The 26,685-nt window shown below is 41.2% G+C and overlaps 2 protein-coding genes across 2 annotated transcripts; one reads left to right on the top strand and one right to left on the bottom strand.

The window, feature by feature from the left end:
* The first annotated feature begins 76 nt into the window (after positions 1 to 76).
* On the top strand, positions 77 to 10,331 carry PEX3 (peroxisomal biogenesis factor 3). The gene is made up of 12 exons (XM_080998582.1): positions 77 to 197; positions 1,884 to 2,015; positions 3,205 to 3,286; positions 3,843 to 3,886; positions 5,004 to 5,128; positions 5,898 to 5,964; positions 6,065 to 6,119; positions 6,227 to 6,395; positions 6,626 to 6,696; positions 7,252 to 7,374; positions 8,482 to 8,578; positions 9,240 to 10,331. Exons 1-12 carry the CDS (start codon positions 125 to 127, stop codon positions 9,321 to 9,323), a joined length of 1,122 nt encoding a protein of 373 aa, XP_080854708.1. The 5' UTR covers positions 77 to 124; the 3' UTR covers positions 9,324 to 10,331.
* Positions 10,332 to 13,626: 3,295 nt separating this feature from the next.
* FUCA2 (alpha-L-fucosidase 2) lies at positions 13,627 to 24,694 on the bottom strand. The gene is made up of 7 exons (XM_080998575.1): positions 23,340 to 24,694; positions 21,986 to 22,173; positions 20,710 to 21,049; positions 17,127 to 17,337; positions 16,056 to 16,246; positions 15,262 to 15,370; positions 13,627 to 14,976 (listed from the first exon to the last, which is right to left on the bottom strand). Exons 1-7 carry the CDS (start codon positions 23,570 to 23,572, stop codon positions 14,836 to 14,838), a joined length of 1,413 nt encoding a protein of 470 aa, XP_080854701.1. The 5' UTR covers positions 23,573 to 24,694; the 3' UTR covers positions 13,627 to 14,835.
* Between the last annotated feature and the right edge of the window lie 1,991 nt (positions 24,695 to 26,685).

Raw genomic sequence — 26,685 nt, forward strand, 5'->3', positions numbered from 1 at the left:
GAGCGGCAGCAGCCGCTGCCTTCGCTTTGCGTGGCCGACGTCCGGGGCGGGGCTAGAGGCTTTGCGGCGGCTGCGCTACGGCGAAAGAGGCAGCGCCGAGCCCTTGCTTTCCGCGGACGCCGGGATGCTGCTGGCCGTGTGGGGCTTCCTCAAGCGCCACAAAAAGAAATGCTTCTTCCTGGGCGCCTTCGTGGGCGGTGAGTGAGAAGAACCCCCCGCTTCGCCTTCCGCTCGCGTGTCCTCGGTCTCCGCATAGCCCTCCCCAAGGAAGGGGGCCTTTGGCTGGCTTTGCTTCTCACCCAGTGCCGCATTTTCGTATAAGCAAAACAAGCTATAGCTTAGGGCCCCACAAAAAATTAAAGGGGGAAAAAACCCATGGGTGTAAATTTCCAAAATATAAGATAAAACCTACATACAGCAACAGAGGCGAATGGCTTTAGATACCTATTAGGTCCAGAAATAATCATATAGCATATATTCAACACAAAAAACAGCGGCAATTTCTTGTTGACAAAGGAGGGCTGGAAATATAAAGGGCCCCTTTACCTTCAGTAGCTTAGGGCGTCATCAAACCTAAATCCAGCCTTGTTCTCTTCCCCATATGCTCCGCCTCCCCCCATGCACACACTCACCTGCTGCCTTGTTCCCTGAGATTCCTCTCCCCGCCAAATCTCCCAGCAGTAAGCCCTACTGTTTATAGTGGGGCTTACTCCCAGGTAAGCGTGGCTACCTGCCCAAGCAATTATAGCACTGGATGTCCGTGTGCAGTTCCTTATCTTTTTGAGTTCAGGTGAGTTACAACGCCAACAAACCTGCTAGGCAGGCCAGCTCTAGCATTCCTGTGTATTGTAAGGCAGGGGCTGAAGTCAAGAGAGGGCCACTTGCTCCTGCTCTATGGTGGCCACACACCTTCTCTCCCCGGCTGCGGCTCCTGCTGTTTCTCCCTCCTTGTGCATTTATTTTAGCTGATCTTTTAGCTGATCTCCTGTGTCCTTTAATCAGAATCCGGGGTGTCATCCCTCCTTTTTCCTGGCTTGAAAAGTAGTCCCCCACCCCCCAAGAAAAACTTTTTTTAAGCTCAAAATTGCTGAAGGTGCTCGAGTTCAGGCCTGTTCCTTATTCACTCGTTTCAGATTATAACTTGTCTTAATCTTTCCTAACAAGTGCATGTATGGACTCATTCCTTCTTTTCAGATCAAAGTCTTTCTTTTTGCACAATCATCCTGTTAAAACCAGCTCTTGCAGATACTTGCTCCCCACCCCCACCCCTGATTTGTTTTTTGCTCTGTACTAGTGGGAAAACACTTATCCCTTTATTGTGCTTTTCTGGACATATACATTTCATGTGCTGATATCTTGTATTCTACATCATCAGAAGTTTATATTTCAAAATAGGGAGTATGTGGCAGTAGCAGCCATTGCTTGATAACTTACATTTGAAACTGCTATATATTCATTTGCCATGAATTAGGCTTTTCTCATCTCAGTATTCATCACTACTTAACCAGGGGACTCTATTTCCATTATCAGTTTGCTAAAAGTACTTAAATAATCTGTATAGTCAACTATTTTATCTGATTGTATGAAACTATTACCAATAATTTTCTGTCACAATCCATTGTAGATCATTTTTGCCTGAGAAAGGGAAGACAGTCTGGAAATTAGGAACAGTTTTATTTAGCACATATGCTGTTTCAGTAATCCTGTACTGTGATGGGATCCAGCATGGGATCCCAGATGGGATAATTTAATCTAATTGTGAGAACTTGTTCTGGGTAACATTTTTACAATTTCTACTGAAATCAAGAGAAAAATATATTCTAAAGCAGAAGAAACTGTTTGGTAAGCCCTAATTTATGCCTCTTCTAAAATACCTTTAATAGGAGTTTATATACTTGGAAAATATGGACAGAAAAAAATGAAAGAAATCCAGGAAAGAGAAGCTGCAGAATACATTGCACAAGCACGAAGACAGTATCATTTTGAAAGTAACCAGAGGACATGCAACATGACAGGTAAAGCAACAGCAGTCTTGGAATCAATTCAGGTTATACAATGGCTTTTGCTAACTAAAGTGCACGTCACTTGCCTATTGTTGGTTCCTGTTTTCTCAGCACATATTAATTACCATAGTTTCTGATGCCAATTTGACAACTGATCACTGAACCATGATTTGTCATGCCAAATCATAGTTAAACTTCCTTAACTATGGTTTGGTGTGTTGCCTAAACTGAAGTGGTCTTTTGACTGAGGTAATATAAACAGAATCTCATAGTAGTTATGGTCAAAAGAATTGCATGTCTAGCTTTGCATTTCCAGGGGGACTTGTGTTTTGTTAACAGCAGCCCCTTAAGTTGCATGGCAAACTACATTTAAAACTCATGAAGGACCATCTGTAGCCTAAGGTTAGTTGGGCTTTTATAGCTAATTTTGTTTTATTTTTCTGCACATTTTATGGGCTGTTCTTATCCTGTGCATCTGTGTTAAACTATTTTTAAAAGCAATCATATCCATACTGAGCTTCCTTTACTCTAAAAGACTGAGATCATTTAGTCTCTATTCATAAAATTAGTTCTCTGATTGCAAAAGTGCTCTTTGCACTTTGGCTTTGAATTCCTCCTTTTTGAACAGGGGCAACTAAAGCTGGAAACAATAATATTAAAGATGTCATTGTGCATACTTCCAGTTTGTGCTTTTTTTGAAAAACAAAAATGATCCTTATATTTATTTCCCAAAGACCAAGAGTTGGGTTCAAACTTGCAGTTCTATGAACGGAACAGCTTCCCCTGTTGATGGAAGGTTCTGAGATCCAGCAGAGGCTTGGCTGGAGAGAGAAGGGGAGGCCATTTTAGTCTATTCCCTCTATTAGTTCACCACTTCCTGTGCTGTTCAGGAAGGAGTCCCAGCCCTCTAAAGCAGTTTCCCATGAGCTGCTATAGCAAGTGTGGAAACCCTTTAACTCTTCAGATGTTGCTAAACTACAATTTGCATAAGCCTCAGCAAACATGGCCAGTGACCAGGGATGTGGGAGTTGTAAATCACTGACATTTGGTGGACTAAATGTTCCTCACAGGTGTGCTAGAGGGAGGAGGAAGTATCAAAAACACATACACATGTGATCAAACCAATTACTGAATAAATGATTTGTTTATGAGATTCTATGTACGCTGGTTACGTTCCTAATCATTTGCTTTTTGTTAATAGTCCTGTCAATGCTTCCAACATTAAGGGATGCTTTGATGTATCAACTGAATTCTGAGAGCCTCACTTCACTGCTGAAGAATAGGTAAGTGTGATCTGTTGATTTGGTTTGAATGTCTATTCTTTATATTTGGGCTATAAGTGGAATGTGCATATGTAACTATCATGTAGGAAAATTATTCCCTGCAACCTGAATCTGTGGACTGTGAAAACCTTTAAAGTTATTTTATCCTGATAGAGAAATATAAGAATTAAAACAATGTAGCACATTTTGTTTCTAATATGCATTAGTGGGGAAATGATACTAAAAAGTATTTATAATGGATGTTCTATGAAACACATAGAGGAAGCATAAAGCAAATTCCAGTGTGTTTCAGTTAGTTTGAAAAATGCTTGTTGAAATATTATTTACAAAGGCCAGTTAGGGCTACATTTGTAAATTTCTTCAGAGCCTCAAATCCCCAGGCTTGGTTAAGTATATCTTCATTTTCCTCCAAGCATTTCCTCCCAAGCAGTTTCAATGCTTGTTCATGCCTATATTAAAGTGAAAATTGAAATTTCACTTTAATATAGACAGAAATTGAGCTTTCTTTCTACCAAGACCATTCATTTTCAATGTTTCCAATTTTGTGTTTTCTTAGACCAGCCAACAAATTAGAAATATGGGAAGATTTGAAGATAATAAGTAAGTTGAAAGGAATAATTATGCTCATGATCCAGTGAGCCTCTTTTTATGTATGCACATAGCAGAGCTTCTGGTTTTTCTTCAAAATGCAACTCTGGTCCAGCTCCAGTGCACATTGCAATCTGTAAGCAGAACTGTCAGATACGTGCTTCTTCAGAAGCAAGTGCCATTCTGTTCAACGAAGTTTACTACCAGCTCATTATGCATAGAATTGCAGCCTTACAGAGCATTCCTGTCCCCACCCCAATGGCTGCAGATGGTGTTGTCAGGATGGTATATACTTGCCTCTCTACTGGTCTTCATTGCCAGAGGTAGGCAGGGGGGAAAGGCTCTGCTTTGGCAGAGGCCTCAGCTTTGCTTAGCCATGCACTGAGCAAGTAGTTCCCAACCTTTTCGATATGGCAACCCCCAAGCCCAAACTTACATGGCATAGTGACCCATCAATTTATTGTCACATGAATTTTTGACCTTCCCAAGTGTTAAAATGTGGAAATTGAACGTTTCTAATACAAGTGTTAATGCAGCATTATAACATGCCAACAAAAAAAGTTGTAAGATAAAGGATTACAAGCAATACTTATTTAGGGTTTCCTTACAAAGCCCGTGACCCACTTATACAAGTTTTGTGAGCCACTGGTTGGGAAACGCTAATCTCTCACCTGTGGTAGCCAGCAGAAAGCTCTAAAGTGGGGTACTAGCAGATTGGGATCAATGGGACCCAACCCCCCCCCCCTTGAGATATTTAGCTACACCAGCCTGGAGCTGATGTAGTGAAAATAATCTGTTCCACACTTTCCCAGCCCCTTGTTTGGATTGCTTTGCCTTGTTCTTGCAAGCCTAAGTAATAGGCTTGTAAAATTTGTCCTTGTTTGAGCTCATTGCATCTTAAGCTCTTGATTACCCAAAAGAAACACCTTTTTGAAGAAGACACGAAATACAGATAGCCCCTCTAAATAAGCTCTAGAAAGTTATGTTTTCTGCACATAAAACCAGAACGGTAAACAGTTACTCTATCCCATATATACAATATTTATTATTCTGCATTACTTTAGATGACATGCTGATTATTAGCTGTCCACTCTTTTTCATTTAGCATCATTCCTTTTTCTGTTTAAAGGTTTTACAAGAAGCATTGTAGCTGTATATAGCACATGTATGCTTGTAGTTCTTCTACGAGTACAGTTAAATATTATTGGTGGATACATCTACCTGGATAATGCAGCAGTTTGCAAAAACGGCACAGTAAGTACATTCTTTGAGCAGTATATCAGTGATTGAAAAATTCAGTAAGGGTGGCTATAATATGTAGAATCCGGTACATAGTATTATACTTACAGAAATCCAATTGACGTTAATTATATGCCGAGGATGAAATCCAACATCACAAGTGAACTTTCTGCTTGCATGACAGGACTGCTCCTTCCTCTCCTCTCCCTGCACCCTCCCAAATGCAGAGGGAGGAGAAGAATGAGAGATTCTGTTGCACATGTGCAAGGCCATTCTGCTAGCAGATGAGGCACGACTGGATATTCTCAATTTATGAGTATTAGAAGATTGGACTGATTTACAAAGTGAATGATGCTAAAGAGCAGAGATGATGCTTCTTGAATTCCTTTTTTTGTAAACTCTCTGGCCCTCATATTGGGGGGGGGGTTCATCCGTTTTGTTGGTGTTGAATAAGTTGACAGCACAGCAAAAAGGAAATAAATTTGGTGTTCCATGCTTATGTGGTTGTTCCCAATGTTAGCTCTTATTTATAACGAGAGAGGCTCTATAAGGCTTTTTTAAAAAGAGAGATTTGAATTGTTCTGTCCTCTGTTGTTCTGTGTTTAAAGATGGCTGAGGCTGTTAAGATCCAGGGTATCTTGAGAGTGATGCCAGCAGCAGGAGAGCACAGAGAAGGCACGGGGAGGGAAATTCTGCATCCTGACTGGTTGTACAGACACATGGAGGATAAACACACTGTTCCATAAAGTAACAGAAACATTACAGAATGTTTTTCTCCTTATAGACACCTCTAGCTCCCCCTGAAGTCCAACAGCAATATTTATCAAGTATTCAGCACCTTCTAGGAGATGGTATGATATCTGTAAACCTCTTCCTACGCGTAGTGCCAATATTTGCAGAGTTTGAACAAATGAGTAGCTAGTCTTCAGTAACGTTTTTCTTCTGCCTTAGGTTTGACTGAATTAATTACTGTGGTTAAAAAAGCTGTGCAGGATGCATTTGGGAGGTAAAAAAATTGGCTTTTAAAAAAGTTTTCATGTGTATTTTTAAAGTAATTCATTGGGATGCATTCAACTGATGTGATAAATAATGTTTAACTCCTTCCCCCTGCAGTGTTTCTCTCAAACATGCTCTTTCTCTCTTGGATTTGGACCAGAAGCTACAAGAAATTAGAAAGGTGATAGAACAACCTGGAGATGGGTCATCATCTGAAGACACTGGATCCCAGTCTCTGCTGTGTCATTACATGATGCCAGATGAAGAGAATCCATTAGCTACCCAGGTATTTTCATAGTATTGTGAGCAGGGAACCAAACCAAACCTGAAGTTGTTTGGGGCGGGGCAGAGATTGGCTCTGGGTTTTTAAAAAAGTAGCAGAATTTAAACTTGAAACTCAAATATTTTAGTTTGCTTCCATCTGAACCAGAACCAGACCTTTCTGAACAAAAAGGTTCAACATAAATAAATTAATCCTGTACATTTGCTTTTATGCTCTGTTGTTTGTCTTTCTAGGCCAGTGGACTTACAGAAGGAGATGTGGCTACTATTAAATTACTTAATGAGACAAGAGACATGTTGGACAGGTATGCAGCAAATGTTATCTTTGGTAACTTAGGCTAAGTAAACTTAGGAAAGGAAAATAGGAAACTCATTTTTTTATCAGAGTGGAGAAATTGAGGGTGATTTTGCATAACAAAGTATCTTAAAAAAAAAAAAGCCTTTTTCAAATTCTTTGATCCTCCACTTCCCTTGTCCCTGTTTGAGCAAACCACAGTTTGCTGTTTTACCCAAACTGAGAAAATATAGCTTGTCTCTAAACTTGGGGTTGAAACTCATTTTAATTACTGGCAAAGACTCAAACTTTGCTTCATAGAGATGAGGGTGGGGAGTGAATTGGAGCAAGAAGAGTAGAGGAAGAACAAATAGGCCTCCAGTAAATTCTTCCAGCCCAGCCAGAAAGGCCTGGAGGTGCCTGAAATGCCCCATTTCTAGTTTAGTGTTATGTTTGATCTAGTCTCGTATCCCCATCAGCAAAGGATCAGTTTTATTTAAATTACATTTTAAATACGTTTTCCAAAATACGTTGGCATGTAGAGAGGGATTTATATATCTATTATTATTTGATTGATTTATTCCAGTCCAGATTTCAATAGAGTTTTGAGTTCATGCTTAAATAGAGGGTTCAGTCGATTACTGGACAACATGGCAGAATTCTTCAGACCCACCGAACAGGACTTATGCCATAGTAGTTCCATGAACAGGTAAACATCTTTAAACGTGTTTTAATATGAATGCTTTTCAATGTAGAAGAATCTAAGTATAGTCAGAGTTTTACTTACTATTTCACTATTATCAGTTTCTCAAAAAAATAGTTGAGGTTTCACCAAGATCACACAGCAATCCTGCCAAATGGATCAGTTTTAGGCTGAATTTTTAACAAAAACAATGTCTCAACATAGTTTGGACTGTGCTCTTCTTCCAGCAAAATGTGTTAACCCTTTGTTTAATTATGAGTAATTAGCCTTAAAATAAGACAGGTCTGCTGTCTAGCAAGATTGAATACTCACTCAGACTCCACTAAGTTAATTTTCTTTTCAGATTCTTTATATTTAAAGTTCCTCTCCACTTCCCCAAAACACACTGCACAAACTTCCTCATGGGAGACAGCCATTTTGAAAAGAGAAGTAAAAGAAGGCAGAATGCTTCCTTGTGATCAGGTGCAGTGCTGGCACTTTTGAATGGAAGTGGGAGACAAACTCTGCTCCCCCACACCCTGAATCTTCATGCCAGCCATCAAATAAACCAACATGCATTGGCCAGTCAGGTGACCACCACACATAGGAGCCAAGAGACTCCCATTCAGAAATGCAGCTACTATATAGCACCATATAGCTCAGTTGGTTAGAGCATGGTGCTGATAATGCCAAGGTTGCAGGTTTGATCCCCGTATGGGACAGCTGTATATTCCTGCATTGCAGGGAGTTGGACTAGATGATCCTCAGGGTCCCTTCCAACTTTTAAGATTTTATGAATCTATGCCACCTACCCACAATGTCTAATCTGGACCAGGAGCCAGGCAGGGAGGGTGCTGAATGAGTGTGTGTAGGCTGGAGAGCCTGTGCCAAATGGGTAGGGGTTGTGTGCTGCCTGCTCCAAACTGACAGGCCGTGAGTGGTAGCATGGGATGGGATGGTGAAGGGCCCTTTTTTGCTTCTGGGGCTCAATCAGTCCCAGCCTGGCTGAGCTTTTCCCTGGGCAGATATTATGTGTTTACTATTCTTCTTCTGAATCTGTGTATTACAAAAGTAGCTAACAAGACAGACATTTATGTTGTGTAATTGCATCTCTTTCCCCACCTCCACCTCCAGTCTTTCCAGTGTCAGTCTTCCTTTAGCCAAGATAATTCCAATAATAAATGGGCAAATTCATTCAGTCTGCAGTGAAACACCTAGCCATTTTGTTCAGGTAAGAAGACCTTTTTACCTTTTCTTTTTTTTGCTTAGTCTGTTATTTAATAGCTTTTCTGCACTTAGTTTTCAAGGTGTCTTATAAACAAAATTAAACAGTACAAATGGGGAGAATTCCAATTAAAATAATTTCACACCTAAAATATGAAAATGTAGACCTGTCAGCCTGCTTTGTATTGTTGCCATTAGTATATTTTTAAGCCTTAAAAGTGCACTAAGCTCTGTACCAACAGTAAACTAGACTTGTTGCTGTCATAATGTCTCATATCTTATTAATCAAAATATGAAGAAATGTGTAGAGTTCAGATATGCACATTTTACACTGCATAAACACAGGAAGTGAGACTGCCAGGATGACACATTTTATTCTGAGTGGAAGAAATAGAATCCATCCCCTTTTTTGGTTAGGCTTCCCCGTTGGTTATGGCTGAGGCAAAAGCCGTTTTAGTGTCCCCGGTAGATGATCCACATATGTAAGATAGAACATTTCCATCTTAACAGTTTTGAACTTCTCAGCCTCTAACAGTGCATGAAGTAACGTGCCAAGCAATTCTGTTAACCAGGCTTGAAGTGTTAGCAGGGGGTTACTTGTTGATATTACACATCTGCTTGTGTTAAAAAAGAGTGCTATATTTGCTACATGGACATTCTCTTTCCAGGACCTTCTAATGATGGAACAAGTGAAAGATTTTGCTGCTAATGTGTATGAAGCTTTCAGTACCCCTCAACAACTAGAGAAATGAACTGCACAGCGGGATGTACATATGATCTGTAGTGCCCAGTCCTGTGAATACTTCATTTGATGATGAATCTCTTCAGAATGGTACAAGATTATTAATCCCTGCAAAAAGAATGTCTTTTGAGAAAATCCAACACCTAGGTTTTATACTGATAGAGCTCACCAGACTTAAGTAAATTTAAGGGGGAAGTATCATTACACTGCAAGCCTTTGTGTTTAAGCAGCCTCAGTTACAAATCACATGTTTACAAAAGACAGTGCAAAAAATAAATTAATAAATCTGCCTACAGTAACTCCTCCCCCCCCCATAAGAAGAAGTACATCTGGCTTCAAAAGTGTGCAGGCAATGTCAGGTTTCTGTCTCTCTTGACCCAGTGGGGAGGGGGTTATCTTTCCCCAGTCTCCCCTTAACCCAGAGACAGTGGTTGACCTTTGAAATGAGTTCACAAATTGGTTGCAGCAGGTAACACATTAAGAATGGGGGCGGGGGAGAAAACCACCCCCACTGTACTCAGCACCTCTTCTCTTGGTGGCAGGGGAAGATCAGGAGTAGCTTGTCTCAGCACCAATCAGCTGTGAAGCAGGGTAGAACATGTCCTATGTGTCCTTCCCCTATGGCAGTTGTAAGCCATGAGAGGTTTCACTCAAAAGCTGATCATACCATCTACTACTATGAAAGGAGGAGATGCAGTCAAGCTTCCTTTACTCCCAGCTGTCTCTTCAACTTCTTACCTGCTAGCCTGAGTGAGTCTATAAGAATGTGAGAACAGGAGTAGGGTATGTGGCCTTCTGTGCTTTAGGCTGCTTGTTCCAAATGCATATATTTAGAACATGGTTATCTTCTGAAAAACGCAATGCTGAGTGCTTACTCTACTGTTTCAGATTCAGAGTAGATGGTTCCTAGAAAATATGTTTATGCTGTTTGTAAATGGCTCCTGCTGTATACATTCATTTGTAAATATTTTTAATTGGAATATCTGTTAAATATCTGACAATAAATTATTTTAACAAAGATTGTGTGTGGTAACTTGCAACATCCTAAACACGCCATTCAGTGATGTATTTGTGCAATTTTGAACTGTAGGGGGCGGGAATGGAGGCAATGCTTTATTTTTTGTGTATAAAAAAATCAGTTGTAACTTCAGCACAAAAAGAAGCATTAAACATATTAGTAGTCTTGCTGTAGCTATACCTACTTCTTCTGTAGCAAATTTATTCTATTAGATTATACTTTATATATGTAAGAAGGCCCTCTAGCAGCTTACAAAAGTTTCTATATAAAAAAAAAAATGCAGTCAAATACAGTAATCACATTGCATTCAAGTAGAACTAGGATTATTTAGGCTGTATTTCTTTCTCTTTTTAAAAAAAATAATATTTATTACTTTTCCAAAAATTTAAACACTAAAAAGACAATACAATGCAATACATTACAATGCAATACATTAAAACAAAGACAATAAAATAAATCAAACAATTTCATTATCCCATCTTTCATTCACTTATTTCCACGACCTCCTCACACCTCCCTTTTTGTATTCCACTTATGTTAATTATTTCAGCAATTCCTTTCCATCTTCCTCTGTTTTCTATCCTATAATTATCTTAACTCATTCTAACCTTATTTTTTCCTTTAATACTCTATTAATCTATTTATACTTAATTCCTTATAACGTTTGTACTAAAGCCATGTAACTTTATTCCAACATTTTTCTAACATTCATTAATTTTACAGTATTTCTGTAAATAATCTTTAAATTTTTTCCAGTCTTCTTCCACCGACTCTTCTCCCTGGTCTCGGATTCTGCCAGTCATTTCCGCCAGTTCCATATAGTCCATCAACCTCATCTGCCATTCTTCCCAGGTGGGTAAATCTTGTGTCTTCCAATATTTTGCGATGAGTATCCTTGCTGCTGTTGTTGCATAAATAAAGTAAGTTCTATCCTTCTTTGACACCAATTGGCCGACCATGCCCAGGAGAAAGGCCTCTGGTTTCTTCAGGAAGGTATATTTGAATACCTTTTTCATTTCATTATAAATCATCTCCCAGAATGTCTTAATCCTTGGGCACGTCCACCAAAGGTGGAAGAATGTAGCTTCAGTCTCGTTACATTTCCAACATTTATTGTCGGGCAAATGGTAAATTTTTGCAAGCTTGAATGGTGTCATGTACCACCTATAAATCATTTTCATTAAGTTTTCTCTTAGGGCATTACATGCCGTAAATTTCATACCTGTGGTCCATAACTGTTCCCAGTCAGCCATTATTATGTTATGTCCAACATCTTGTGCCCATTTAATCATAGCTGATTTCACCGTTTCATCCTGAGTGTTCCATTTCAACAGCAAGTTATACATTTTTGACAAATTCTTAATTTTGGAATCTAACAATTCTGTTTCCAATTTTGATTTTTCCACCTGGAAACCAACTTCTTTGTCCAAATTGTATGCCTCCATTATTTGATAATAATGGAGCCAATCTCGCACTTTATTTTTCAATTTTTCAAAGCTCTGCAGTTTTATTCTGTCTCCATCTTGATCCAGAATTTCCCAATATTTCGGCCATTTGGCCTCCATACTGAGTTTTTTCTGTGCCTTCGCTTCCATTGGTGACAACCATCTTGGGGTTTTCTTTTCTAACAAATCTTTATATCTTATCCAAACATTAAACAATGCTTTTCTAACAATATGATTTTTAAACGCTTTTTGTGCTTTTACCTTATCGTACCACAAATATGCATGCCAACCAAATACATTATTGAAAACTTCTAAATCCAACATGTCAGTGTTTTCAAGAAGCAGCCATTCTCTCAGCCAGCAAAAAGCTGCTGATTCATAATAAAGTTTGAGGTCTGGCAGGGCAAATCCACCTCTTTCTTTAGCATCAGTTAATATCTTAAATTTTATTTGAGGCTTCTTGCCCTGCCAAGCAAATCTGGAAATATCTTTCTGCCACTTCTTGAAACAATCCATCTTGTCCAAAATTTGTAATGTTTGAAACAAAAACAACATCCTTGGCAGCACGTTCATTTTTATCACAGCAATTCGGCCTAACAATGATAACTTCAAATTTGACCATATTTCTAAATCCTTTTTCACTTCAGTCCAACATTTTTCATACTTATCCTTAAATAGATTCACATTTTTGGCAGTCATGTTAACCCCTAAATATTTCACTTTCTTAACCAGTGTTAGTCCTGTCTCTTCCTGAAACTTCTCTCTCTCATTCACAGTTAAATTTTTCTCTAAAACCTTAGTTTTTGTCTTGTTCAGCTTAAAACCTGCTACTTGTCCAAATTCTTGAATCAGTTCCAATACTCTTTTTGTACTGGATTCTGGCTCCTGTAAGGTCAATACTAAATCATCAGCAAATGCTTTCAGTTTATACTGTTTAACTCCCACTTGTATATCTTTAACCTCTTGGTCGTTTCTTATCATGTTTAACAAAACCTCAAGGACCGATATAAAGAGCAGTGGAGAAATTGGGCAACCTTGTTGTGTCCCTTTCTCAATCTTAAACTCTTCTGTCACTACATTGTTCACAATTAATTTTGCCTTTTGTTCTGAATAAATTGCACCTATACCATTTTCAAAACCTTGACCTACCCCCATCCCCTGTAGATTCTTCTTCATAAAGCTCCAAGAGATGTTGTCAAAGGCTTTCTCCGCGTCCACAAATATCAAGACAGCCTTAGTATTGATATTCACTTGAAGTTTTTCTAGAATATTAATTATATTCCTCATATTGTCAGACAAATGTCTGCCCGGGAGAGAGCCCGCTTGATCTTTATGAATTTCTTCTACTAACACCTTTTTTAATCTTTTAGCCAGAATATCTGCAAAAATTTTATAATCCACATTTAGCAGCGATATGGGGCGGTTCTTGAGCTGTGTCTTTTCAGTCTCTGTTTTTGGTATAAGTGTAATGTAAGCTTCTTTCCATGACTCTGGTGCCTTTCTCCCTTCCAATATTTCATTGCAGACTTCCTTCAATGGTTGTATTAACCATTCTTTCAAAGATCTGTTATTTAGGCTGTATTTCTTGTCCTTGTCCTTTTCCTTCTCTGGTTTTGTAGCAGGAAACAGTTCCAACCAAGCTCCTTTTGAGGCAAAGGAGTGGGACCGAGCAGCTAGAACTTGCCCAACCCATAACGAAAGCAAATATACAGTACATTCACACAGAGAAAAAAGAGTTTGGTTGTAAATCAACAAGGCAACTGGACTTCAACATTAATTTCTCCTTATTAACATTATTTTCTCCTCAGCTGCTTTATTAAAGTGTTTCATGAAGATTACAATTACACAAATTTTTAAATTAGCAATAATTTTATTTTTTTCAAGTCACAAACTGCAAGATACCCAAAGAGGCGATAGCTTTAGACTCTTACCTGTCTGGAACTTAAGTAACTGAACGTACATGTATCAAAATTTAAGAAGTATATAATTGTAGGCCATTTATCACTAATCAAAACTATGACCCAAGTCCTAATATGTAATTTTATATTCAAGGAAAGTGTGATGGGGTAATATTGAGGTAGGTTATAGGACTGAGGAAACTCTGACACCCAACTCCAGTGAAATGGAATCAAATATTACTGAAACCAATGGAAGAAGTTGAAATTCACAGCGACTTACCACTTATCCCTACTGAAAACAATCCTAAACACTTAACTTGAGCCTATTCCATCGAACATAGTAGGACTGTTGCATAGACAATGGTAGGATTGTATTGTTTGTCATACTTAACTTTATCTGGATTTAATACCTGCATTTAAAAAACAAACCAAGCCTAAACACAAGCATCAAAATTTGAATAACACGATTTACGGTCAAATTCAGTTTTAGAATGCCTCAACCCTTTTTGTCCATAAAGTTATTTGAGCACCAATTCTAACATTAGGCATGGCGGACTCCCCTGCTGCCCTTGGTTGCTTTTTAAAGCCAAAATACTTTTCTTTTTAAGACACATAACTTTTCTGTTTAGTCTGTCTTTTGGGAGCCTCATAAGATGATGACTTCCCAAGGCCCAAAAGCTTGAGCGGTTTTGCCTGACTGGTCTATGTCCTTAAACTCTAGTAATCCCTCTTGCTTGTGTGGCTGCAGGATAGAGAGCGGGGTGCAAGTGAAAAAACTAGGCTACAGTACAACGTAAAATTCACTTTAATTGCTCTGCTCACTTTTGCCTCTGGCTCAGCTCTGCACTGGCATTTGGTCCCTAGGTTACCCCAAAGGAAATGTGTTCCTGGGACTCAAAATAGTTCATCGCTTCACTCTGCGGTTTACTTGCACTTCCTGCCTAGTTGTGGTAGATCCTGCCTAATTTCATAGGTCCTCTTTTCAAAAACTGAAGCTGGAACAAGATCAGTGCATGAATCTTCCTATAGATTATTTCTGTTTCAGATATATATCCCCTGTCACCTCAGAGGTAAGCCATGGTGAGTGAGCTCTGATTATTCACCAAAAGAATAATAACAAAAGAATCAGTCATAATAACCAAAAGTGAAGGATGTCTGTTGCTAATAGACGTTAGTCAGCTGCAGAGTCCAGCCCCACTGATATGGAAATATAGTGAACGGCAATTGAGGTGCGACTACCATCATTCCCTTTTCCCCCATGGAAACCCATGGCAATGGTTCTTCATATCCAATCAGCTTAACCTGAAACAGAAAAGCTTTTATTAAATGGTAGAAGCTGTTCAAAGAGATGCTGACTCTCTTAAGATCTTGCACTTAAAAGTTTCTGTCTCTCCAGATGAGAATAGCCATAGTCCGGAATTAATGGGTGTTAAACAACAACATTGACTAGCCTTGTAAACTAATCTATTAGGGGTGTTATATGCAGATGATCTTGCTTTGCTGGAATGCATTTCATGTTCTTTCTAGTCCTGAAATTCTTCAAGAGAAATTGTACAGAAGTCATAAAAATAGGCAAATATTCCTTACCACTGTCTTTCCGGTAACACCTTTTGGTTCCCCAAGAATCAGAGTTCCTGAAGATGGCCAGTTAAGGAAAATGGCATACAGAATGTCTTCTTTTGACTTGAATGTATACCTAGTAGGAGTTAACAAACGAAGAATCGTTTTTCCTAAAGATCGAAGGTAAAACTACCTAGTCTACAAACAATTTGGGACCCTCGCCAGCAAAGCTGTTTAGTAACCATTGCAAATACTGCACACCTCAGAAGTGTGTTGTTATTTTAAACCACCTCTTTTTCTAGAGGAGAAGGACCAATAGTTTAGAAATAGTAATCCCACACATCATACGGAAGACAAAACTAGATAGCTTAGTCAAAATGATTGACCATGGGGGGGGGGGGGTTAATGAAATAGCAGCTATGGAGGAAGAGGGTGATTCTGATCAAGACCACAGCATTTTGAGGGAGGATTTGCTCTCGCCCATTGCATAGTTTCGATCTAGATTGCACCCTTCCTTAAATGCTATTTTCAACAGAAGGGGAGCTCCCATTGATACCAATGGAACTTTCCTCCTGGGGTTAACAGCAGCTGCAACAAAGGCAGGGGCTGTTTCAATCTGGATCAAGAGCAAAGTGTTAAAAGTCTCACTGCACAAATGCCACATTCCTGATTCAGTTCTCCCTGATTCAGTTACATCATACCTTGCTTGTGAAGGGAGTCAAATGAGGGGGAAGTGAAATATATCCAAGATAGCGGAACAATAACAAAAGTAAACTTAACGTTGGTACAGTACTTCCTGTGTTTTTGCTTCACGGACTTACCATACTCCTGGTGTGGCACTGTCATTCTGAGCTCTCCAAGGTTTAGTGCTGAAAATGGCTTCCCCGTTGAGGGCCAGCCATGACCCCATTTGCTTCAAGCGCTCCTCAAAAATAACAGGAATGCGGCCATCGTGGGTGGGCCCAATGTTCAACAAGAGATTTCCTCCACATGACACTGTTTCTACAAGTTGCTGAAATTATATAGGAAGAGGAGCAATGAAAAGCCACACTGGGTTTGGCATTCCCAACATAGCTGCCCAGCATTTGAGATGGCACATTTATGTAGGTTGTTAAGCCTATATTCATGCTTCTGTTACAACATTGTCAGTACCTTGCTGTAGAAGAAGAGGAGGAGTTTGGATTTGATATCCCACTTTATCACTACCCGAAGGAGTCTCAAGCGGCTAACATTCTCCTTTCCCTTCCTCCCCCACACCAAACACTCTGTGAGGTGAGTGGGGCTGAGAGACTTCAGAGAAGTGTGACTAGCCCAAGGTCATCCAGCAGCTACATGTGGAGGAGTGGAGATGCGAACCCAGTTCACCAGATTACGAGTCTACCGCTCTTAACCACCACACCACACTGTAGGTTCAAAGAAAGTTTAACTTGTGGATGGGGAAACTGTGGCCCTTCAGATGATGTTGGACTCCAAACCCCATCAGCCCCAGCTAACACGTCCGGTTGTAAGGGTTGATGGGAGCTGTAGTTCAACAACATCTAGAGGGAGACAAGTCCCCCAACCCTTGTCTAGCTGTTCACCTGGAAGTCCTCCTTCTGGGAATCAACATGGTCGTTTCATTAGTGGGCTCCTTAGTACCTTTTTTGTGGCCACTAGCCCTTTAAAATGAGAAACAACTCTTGCACAATTATTTATCTATCCATCCCACCCTTCCTCCCAAAGGAGCCCAGGATCCGCAATAATTTTTAAAAAGCATTCTAAAAAATTTTAAAATTATTCTAAAGAAAGTTACAATTATCAACATTGTCTCATCTAGTGAACTCAGGGTTGCCAGGAATGGTATGTGAAAGAATGCAAGAATTGACAGCCCCAGATTCTTTATCTGGTTTTACCTTTACAAGCTCTTCAATTGTTAGGTAGTCACTCAACTGTGCATTCCTCCGGTATCCCCAGGAATTTTTGTCTATCGTCATACAGTTTTCCCACTTATGGGGCAAAAGGTGTCCTGGGTTATAACGATCGGCACACGTGTAATATCCTCCATGTTTACAAATGCAGTCAGCTCCCCAGCGATCATTTGTTACAACCATGTCCCGAACAGGGCTGGGGAGGGGGAGAATATGTTGTTCAGATACAGTGCTTTATTTTAACAGGAAGCTCAGTAGATCCCATATAAGCAGTTTACTATTCTCGAATGCTTCCTAAGAGGTAGGACTTTAAAAAAACAACTGATGCAGTGGTACACTCTCTGTGCATTTTCTTTTAAATCAAATATTTTAACCTAGGTGATTATGCACTTCTGGATGTTTAAAAACAGCTAACACTTGTGGATACTATACAAAACCACAACCTCATCGTTTCTGCTCTAGCATGCTACACTTGTGGGGATTCTACATGTATTTGAAAGTATTTTCTAACTTAGAAATGCCAGTGTCTTTAAAAAGCCAATCCACTTCAAGCACCAAGACTTTTGCACTAGTTTTTTGTGGTTTTTTTAAAGAGTGCCAATCCTCTTTTTTTGAGTATTTGCTACTGGAACTTTTGGGGCCCCCCAAGGGATGTCACTGACACAGTCCCTCAGCTTTGGCTTCAAAATGTATATGTGCTCTAATCACCTGGAGGGAGATCAGGGGCTTTGCTTCAAGGTGTTCTATTTTATCACCCCGGCAAGGTAATAGCATTTTGTATTTTCACATTTCACTTGGCATCTGGCAATGTCCCAGAAAGTGCCCAAAGGCTAAGGTTTTCTTCCTAAAAATGCTGATGGTTTGGCAAACATGAAGTGGCAAAAGCTGCTACAGCCTGCCATATCTCAGGAGTAATAAGATAACACACTATCAGGAAGCCACTTTTCTCGGGGTTTCTGAATTCTGAAGAAGGAAAAAAAAGGGGGGGACAGGAACTACACTTGTTTGGTGACATGTGGGATATTTAGTGTTCCCTGTTGTCCTCCATACAACAGAATAAAAAAAGCAACCTGGGCTTCCCAAGTATTCCCTGGAAGATGACAGCAACAGTGCATTTTCTTGCATTTCCTTTATGGATGATGCCACTGGCAGCCTGACCTTTGATGCAGATATGTCACACAAGCCTCATCCAGAATCAATTTATATATTTTTTAAAAAATCAATGCAAAGTTGCCAATATGCACTTATTTAGGCATGTTCACTATGCTTAAGTACTTGCAGGAGAGGGAAAAGGAATAAAATAAAAATGGAACAGAGAGAAAGAACATTGGGCATTAACAGTGTACTGAGCATGCGCCTATTTGCTGATCAATTTTTGTACCTGCAGAAAACCAACAGCATGCACTGAAAATGATAGTTGGTGTAGCACTTGTGCAGAGGGAGGGAGGGAAAGAAATATTAAATACCAGTAAAATCATGACAAAGCAAAATGGAGTCACATGCACAAATTCTGAAATTTCAGAGTTTTTCTCTACAACGAAACAAAAGAAAAATTAATGTGAGACCAAGGACAGAATGGGACAGTAACAGAGGGGGAAAGGGGGAAACTGTTCATACCTAATTCATGTGTACAGTGGTACCTCAGGTTAAGTACTTAATTCGTTCCGGAATTAAGTAACTGTTCTGAACCTGAAGCACCACTTTAGCTAATGGGGCCTCCTGCTGCCGCCGCGCCGCAAAGTATGATTTCTGTTCTCATCCTGAAGCAAAGTTCTTAACCTGAAGCACAATTTCTGGGTTAGCAGAGTCTGTAACCTGAAGCGTATGTAACCTGAAGCGTATGTAACCTAAGGTACCACTGTATGTGTGCTCTAAAGACACCTGTTTAGGACTCAGGTTGCCTACTGATAAAATGAATTTTAATTTGACAAATGATGAAATCCTCTACCTACTTAAAAGGTAAAGGTAAAGGACCCCTGACAGTCAAGTCCAGTCGCGAATGACTCGGGGGTTGCTGCGCTCATCTCAATTTACTGGCTGAGGGAGCCGATGTTTGTCCACAGACAGTTTTTCCAGATCATGTTGCCAACATGACTAAGCCGCTTCTGGCAAAACCAGAGCAATGCATGGAAACACCGTTTAGCTTCCTGCTGGAGCGGTACCTATTTATCTACTTGCACTTTGACGTGCTTTCGAACTGCTAGATTGGCAGGAGCAGGGACTGAACAACAGGAGCTCACCCCGCTGCAGGGATTCGAACCGCTGACCTTCCGATCAGCAAGCCCAAGGCTCAGTGGTTTATACCACAGCGCCACCCGCGTCCCTCTTACCTACTTACCTGAATTCAAATGGGCTTTCTTCTCAGTAGCCATGCATAGGATTTTGCTGTTAATCATCTGAAGTACTTACTCAAATAAATATAACACACATTTGCATAAAACCAAAATCTCAACAGCAGGGCCTTTTTCAGAATGTGTAAGCAATTTCACATTTTCAACAAAAGCTGCCATTTGTTTTTAATATTTTCCACCCTCTATTTACAGGGACACCAGAAAGGAACCAGTTTCAAAAAAATAAGCAGCTGATAAACCAACTGGCAGTTCTTTAGCTATCAGAAAGTCCTATTACACCTAAAGGAAATCGTGTGGTCTATCTAAACTATTTAAATAGGCCAATCTTTATGATTTGCTTGAAATGCTTAAGCAACATTTTCAAATCATTTTCTAAGCAACTTAGGGCCTTCCTCTACATCTGCCACTGGACAAACACATCCCTCCTGCAACTCATTGGAAATGTGACTTCCAACAACATATGAACAATCAGTGGAAAATCAGAACAGTGGAGAATGCGTCAGACTGAGTTGCATTTAGACCAGTCCTCACCAACCTTGAGTTTCCACAAGTTGTTGCAGATTATGTGGGCTGCTGTCCAAGAACATCTGAGGGCTCAAGGTTAAGGAAGGCTGGTTTACTTCAGCCTTTGCTGAACTGGTGTCCTCCAGATGTTTCAGCCTACCATACTTACTGACCACCCTGGCTGGCTTTAGTCCATAACATCTGAAGGCCATCAGGTTGAAGGAGGCTGGTTTAGACAAATGCTTCCAGCAGAATTGGGTCAAATATCATCAAGTCTTCAAGTATTTGAAATGAAGAAGTCAGGGCACTAGGTTATAAATGTCACTAACCTACTGAAGAAGAAAACTGCACTTGTCCAGGACTCCTAAGCTGTGTAACTACAGGTCAGAAATCCCAGGCACCTGAAATGACAGCCACATTCCAAAACCACAAGGAACTAGTATGATGTACCCCATTCTCTCTCATTATCTTATTTAGGTAGGTAAATTAGAATTTGTTATCATGAAATAATTTATCAACAGTGAAACCCTGCACATGTTCACTCAGAAGTAAGTTTAGTGGGACTTACTCCTAAGAAACTGTTTGTAAATGCATCAGCCTGAAGCAACGAGTTTCATGAAATGCCATTAAAAAGCTGTTAGGAAACAAGTTTCTTGCAATTATTAATATTGAATGCATTATTTCAAGGGCAGGGAGTGGGGAAATGGACTCACCTGTCATTATAAAGCCAAGCTAGGAAGCCAGTGCTGTTCCAATAAATGTCCGGGGCATGCGCATCTCCATCTGACCACAGAATCTCTGGGTGGTACTTGTTCACAATCTCATACAGCTCTGGGAGTGACTTGGCACTTGGGAACTGGTTTTTTAGGAACCCACTAGAGGCATCATCAAGGAAAAGAGGATTGAACCATTCGAAGAGCGAGTGATAGAGTCCAAAGTGTAAGACAGTTCTATTTCTAATGGATGATGCTAATTCAGCCACAATGTCCCGTTTGGGTCCAACATCAACAGCATTCCAATTCCAAGAATATTTAGATCCCCACAATGTAAAACCTAGGAAACGAATGTTGGGATTAATAAAATAACTATAATTGTAAATATATCGTGCACCTTTATTTTGCATTCTTGTTTAACCTAATGCTGGAACCTGTTGCTGGAAGCCTCAGGAGGGAAGAGTGCTCTTGTGCTCAGCTCCTGCTTGCAGGTTTCAAACAGACATCTGGTTGGCCACTGTGAGAACAGGATGCTGGACTAGATGGGCCACTGGCCTGATCCAACCGGCTCTTACGTTCTTTAACTAAAGCATGCTTTGAATTAAATTAGCTGTTGTATGGAGTACAGTCCACCAGCCCTTGCTGTTGGGAATGGATGGCCAAGTGGGAGGCCGGGCAGGTAGGCAGGTGCTGCACTGGCCTTTCTTGTGCTTGCTGTGTGCAATGCCTGCCTGGGAGCTGAGTGCCCAGCACTGAAGGAGAGCCTTTTCAATGTGCAGGCCCAGTGGCACTCGCTGCTGCCACTGCTGCCTCCCAAGGTGAGTAAGGTGCTGGCCTCACATTCACCTTGGGTCAGTCTCCATTGGGCTGCTAAGGCTGGGGGAATCCTCTTCCCAGGCCCCTGTTGGGGGGTGTGAGGAGGCACCTCTCTTTGGGACAGCTCAAAGACCAGGGGCGGTGGTGACTGCTGCTAAGAGGACTCCCAAGGAGAAGAGAGCAGGCTGAGGGAACACTCCACAAGGGAGGGTGTTCGAAAACGGGCAAAGGACTCGCAGCTCTGAAGGCAAGGGGTGATGTAACTGAGCTTCTGAGGCTTGGAGAGTGTTTCCCCACAGGGGAGCCGCAGAAAGAATGTAGTTGGCCAAAGGAGCCATGGACTGAAAATGGTTGAAAACCTCTGTATCTCAGCAGCTGAATGATTAAGCCCCACCCAGGCTTTTTGTCTGCTGAAACAAACAAAACAACTGAGCTCAGAAAGAAATACATTCAAGTTTACCTTCATGGTGCTTTGAAGTCAAGACAACATATTTGGCACCTGACGCTTTCAAAATGTCTGCCCACTGGTTGGCATCAAAAAACTCTGCTGTAAACAAAGGGCCAAAATCTTGGTAACTGAAACCAGGAGGATAGTTGCTCTTCATAAAGTTTACATAGGGCTCTCTCTTTTCTTTCTGCCAATACCACCTACAAAGGAAACAAACAAGCCTATTGTATCTGCACACAAAGGCAGAAGCATCCAGAAGTTCCCGAACAAAGATTCAAACATGTTCTGGAGTATAGTCCTGCAGGTGTCCTGATCATGGGGCTTTTAGGAAACACAAGAAGCTGCTTTCTACCAAATCAACATGTTTCATTATTAGTGATCAACGTATAAGTTCCTGGATTAAGAATTGGTTTAAACAATTAGGAAGAAAAAAGAAAGGAAAAAGGGGTGAGTGGTGAGTGGGGTGGGGTGGTTATGTTTCTATTATTCTACTTAAAGCCTATTCTCATATTATTTATGCCACACATGTGAATGGAGTGAAGAAAAATCAACTGCACATCCTAATCATGGTAAGCTTTGCTTTGTCGATCGACATAAAGTCCAAACCAATATAAGCCACTTGTGTGAAAATGCTCCTTGCCCTGGAGCTAGTTTGCAGCTTTAGAACTCAGGTCACTTCTCATACAGCCTGTTTATTGTGCGCTTAATTCCATTTATTCAGAAAACGTTTGCAAGGAGACTACACATCTTCCGGTGTCCATTGAGCAATCACTCTGATTTGCTTGCGTGGAGGTTATGCGATGTCACTCTGGGCAATTGTTTAGCTGCTCCTCAAATTCAGTTCATTAGTGGAGGTGCAGGATTTCCCAAGGGTTCATCCTTAGAGCCCCCTCACTTACATGAATACATGAAGCAGTAGCTTTCACTGAATAGCTAGAGCCCACCCACCTTAGAGCTAAAATGGCAGGGCTTCCGAGTTAAGTTTTGTATCATTCGTCCCTCTCTAGCACGCGGCTGAGTCCGAGGATCACAGCGGACCCACCAGAGGCAGCATAGGTGGCAACCCCTAGGGGCCAAGATAACTTTGGGCTCCCCAATAAAATTTTTGAGGGGGCCAGCCCCCCCAAGATTGATGGGCATTGCCATTCAAATAGTGTGCGTGCATTATGTCTTGTGATCCATTATGCGGGGCGAGACTGACCTGCCCCCCCCCCCCAATATTTTATTCAAGTTGGTACCCCAGGGAGGCAGTCACCCTCCTTGACATTTCCCACCCTGGAGGGAATCGGCCGGCACGATGCGCTCGGGAAGAAGAGGGGCGGGCAAGGTCAATGAGCTTGAGCAGTGGGTGGGTGGGGAGCCTCACCAAAACCACTCGCTGCCGAAGCTTGGCACCGAGAAGACGCCCCAGTGGATAAAAATGCCGAACTTGACTTCGTCAAACCAGGCGGGGAGCGGCCGAGAGTCCAGCGACTCCCACGTGGGGTCGTAGCGAGCAGCATCTCCGGGACAGGGAAGCTGCAAGCAGAGCAGCAGCAGCAGCCGCCCTAGAGCAGCCGCTGAGGAGCGAAGGATGGAGGAGCGCGCCGGCGGAGACATCAGGCAGCAGCAGCAGCAGCCCCTTGGCGAAGGTCCTCCTTTCCTTTCTGCGCCTCGTCGTCACGGGACTCCGGTCAGCTGACCGAGCAGCAGCCGCCGGGGAGACGAGGCAGGGCTGCATCCGCTTCTTGCGAGGTCTGGATCTTTTTCATTTGATTTCTCGTCTTCCGGCAGACCAAAATAGTGACTCGCCTTTGGCCGAGTTTGCTTTCCGCGCTGGCCTCCAAACAGGAAGTCGTTTCTGAGAGATGCGTACTGAGATCGGGTCGAGCTTCTAACCTCTCAAATCAGTGGGGCTTCCCGCCGCAAGGAAAACAAAAACTGGGGAGCGTTTGCCAGCCTTTATTGCGAGCATCGACTGTGGTTGAGCAGGCACAGAGGTCCACAGAGCATCAGAAGCTACACACACACACACACAGACAGAGAGAGAGAGAGAGAGAGCGCCGAGACCAGCAGGCCCTTCTCAGTGGCAACGCAGCCCCACAGCTCACGACCTTGGACAGCTCCAGAATGATAACCAACTGCTGTGGTTGTGTAGTGAGGTCATTCCTTCCCCCTCCAACGACCTGCCAGTTGTCTTCTCAACCAACTGAATCAAGTCACAGAGAAAGGATGTCAACTCCCAACACCTCATCAAACAGTTCTGCCAAGTGACAGCAAACAGACCCCATGGTGTCTCATTGCCATGGACCAAGGAGGTGCCACGTAGACCACACGTGGAGGAAGGTGCCACCTTCCCACAGTGCCACCAGAGCCAGGTTCAAGGCAGCAGCCACCTTCTGCAACAACTGGCCTGACTGCACTGCACCCATGCCCATAGACAGGGCAACACAACTTCTGGGCTTGGTATACTGTGCGCTGATTTGGTCCTTTGGTGCAGTTGCCAGATAAGACACACATCTGCATGCACTTCTTTATGTCTCGTGCAAATTTGTGCACACTTTTGCAGGAGAGGGTGGAGTGCCCCAAAATAAATCAGGGGTTGCATACAAGTCATAAGATGTCCAGTAGACAAAATATCAACAAGTGAAGCTTTCCCCATAATTGTAGTTCCATACTAGAAAAGGGTTGCTCTGTTTGATATCACAGTCCCACTCTCCTCCAGTGTCAACCCTAAAGAGTGCAACAAATGCAAGTTTCTGCTTGACGATAGCTCAGTATGGTGAGTATGGTGCTAATAACACCAAGGTTGGAGGTTCAATCCCTGGATGGGATGGCTGCATATTCCTGCATTGCAGGAGGTTGGACTAGATGATCCTCAGGGTCCCAATTCTGTGATTCTGTGATTCATGTTATGTTACTATAGGTCTTTCATCTGCTAATCTTAGGCTAGCAGTACTACATTTGGTGCAAGATAAGGCATGGTATTTAAGATGGAGGGGGTCAAAAGTGATTCAAGATTTACAGAAATTCTATTTAGAAATTCAAGCTTGGATAAATTCAAGATTTAAATAGTTACAAAGCAAGCAGTGTATTCATTTGTTGTGGCTGTTTATTAATAACTCATAATAACTGCTGCAATTCTTTTGAACAAAAAGCATTTGAAACCCTCACTCAGGCATGAGGCCCACTTGGTGCCCTTGGGCCAATCACTATCTTAGGCTAACTTACTTCAAAAGGTTGTTGTGAGGATAGAATAGTAAGGGGAAGAACGATGAACCCCACCTTGAGCTCTTTAAATAACACCCCCCCATCTAAGTGTTTAGTTGCACCAGCCCACACCAATATCCCCCCCCACCCCAAGCATCCCTGAGTTGGACAGGCCTTTGTTTTATTCTAATTTTACTTTTCTGTAAGTTACTCATCCCTTGGGAAGCTTATGAAGGGTGGAGTATATATAAATGTCCAAACTATTTTATTTAGTGAACAACTCTGCTAGGATATGTGCATTTTAAAATCTAAATTAGTATTTTTAAAGGAAGGCAGGAGTTTGACAATAAATAATAATACAGCAAAGTACTCAAAAAGCCTCATTTCAGAGATCCTGTTAATGTAGTTTGGTTTGAGGAAGTTGACCTGAGGTTTTTATTTGAAACACAAACTGTTACGTTGAATACACACACTAGGATGCCAAGGGGAATACTGGGTTGTATTGAATTAAATCACTCAGAGTAGGCCCATTGAAATCAATGGCCATGACTCATGTAGGCCCAGTAATTTCAATGGATCTGTTATTCAACTGAATAATAACTCACTGTGTTGGCTTACGTTTTACAGCTTTTGTGACCCATTGAAAATGGGTCAAGTTAGTATTCACACTTGAAATGTAAAAGTTTTCAACCTGACGGTGTGTACCAAGTTCTTTTTTCTGACATACTGAAGTTCAACAAAGTTCTCACATGACAGACAGTCTTGCAAATGGAATGATGAATGGACTTGTAAAACTGAAGACCTCATTTAATCAGCTGATTTAATGCATCTAAGAACACAGCCAACTGTGCTCTCTGGACTGTAGGAAACTCAATTTGGAAGCTACTATTTCAAAACTTCTTTGGTAGATGATCCAGCTAGTGTCTTAGATATTTGGCAAGCTCAGCTACAATCATAAACTCATCACTAGGAAGTAAGTACACTTCATTTTTCTCTGTCAAATGTTGGACGTATGTAATTAACTCAAACATTCACATTTCTGTACTTTGACCCAAATAACTGCTTTAACAAGAGTGGCTTGTTATAAACCATTTTTCAAACTTCCCTAAAATAATGGCTTCTATGTAACATGGGAAACTGTTGTTTTAAGGAATACAAGTTCAAAAATCCTTTGACCACGTGAAACTGTGCAGTTGCCTGATTTCAGCCCTAGAGTTAGTGTGCAAAGAATCACTATTAATGTATAAAGAGTGCATGATACAATTCAATAAAATTAGCTTTTTCTGCATCTTCAGAAACGAACCAGAAGGAGTAATTGCCTCTTATGTTGTTGGGTCCAGCAATAGGTCATTGAAATGTGCCTGTCCTTGCAGGCTTGTACTTGCTTTCTGTACATATAAAGTGTCCTGCTGATCACATATAATCCACACCAGGGTCTGTACTGCAGATGGAGTTGGTGAGTTTTGTTCTGTACTCTTTTTGACCACAATAAATACAGTGACCTGATTCCCACAACCTGGTAA

Source organism: Podarcis pityusensis (genome assembly GCF_964106645.2).
Source record: "Podarcis pityusensis genome assembly, chromosome: 3".
NCBI lineage: Eukaryota > Metazoa > Chordata > Lepidosauria > Squamata > Lacertidae > Podarcis > Podarcis pityusensis.

Bases quoted from the DNA above. Each gene is read 5' to 3' on its own strand.
- FUCA2 (XM_080998575.1), bottom strand. From the start codon at position 23,572: ATGTCTCCGCCGGCGCGCTCCTCCATCCTTCGCTCCTCAGCGGCTGCT. The intron at 21,050-21,985 runs GTAAACTTGAAT...TTCGTTTCCTAG, and splicing joins GACTTCAAAGCACCATGAAG to GTTTTACATTGTGGGGATCT. The intron at 16,247-17,126 runs GTAAAACCAGAT...ATATAATTTCAG, and splicing joins CAATTGAAGAGCTTGTAAAG to CAACTTGTAGAAACAGTGTC.
- PEX3 (XM_080998582.1), top strand. From the start codon at position 125: ATGCTGCTGGCCGTGTGGGGCTTCCTCAAGCGCCACAAAAAGAAATGC. The intron at 198-1,883 runs GTGAGTGAGAAG...TACCTTTAATAG, and splicing joins CCTGGGCGCCTTCGTGGGCG to GAGTTTATATACTTGGAAAA. The intron at 6,396-6,625 runs GTATTTTCATAG...TTGTCTTTCTAG, and splicing joins AGAATCCATTAGCTACCCAG to GCCAGTGGACTTACAGAAGG.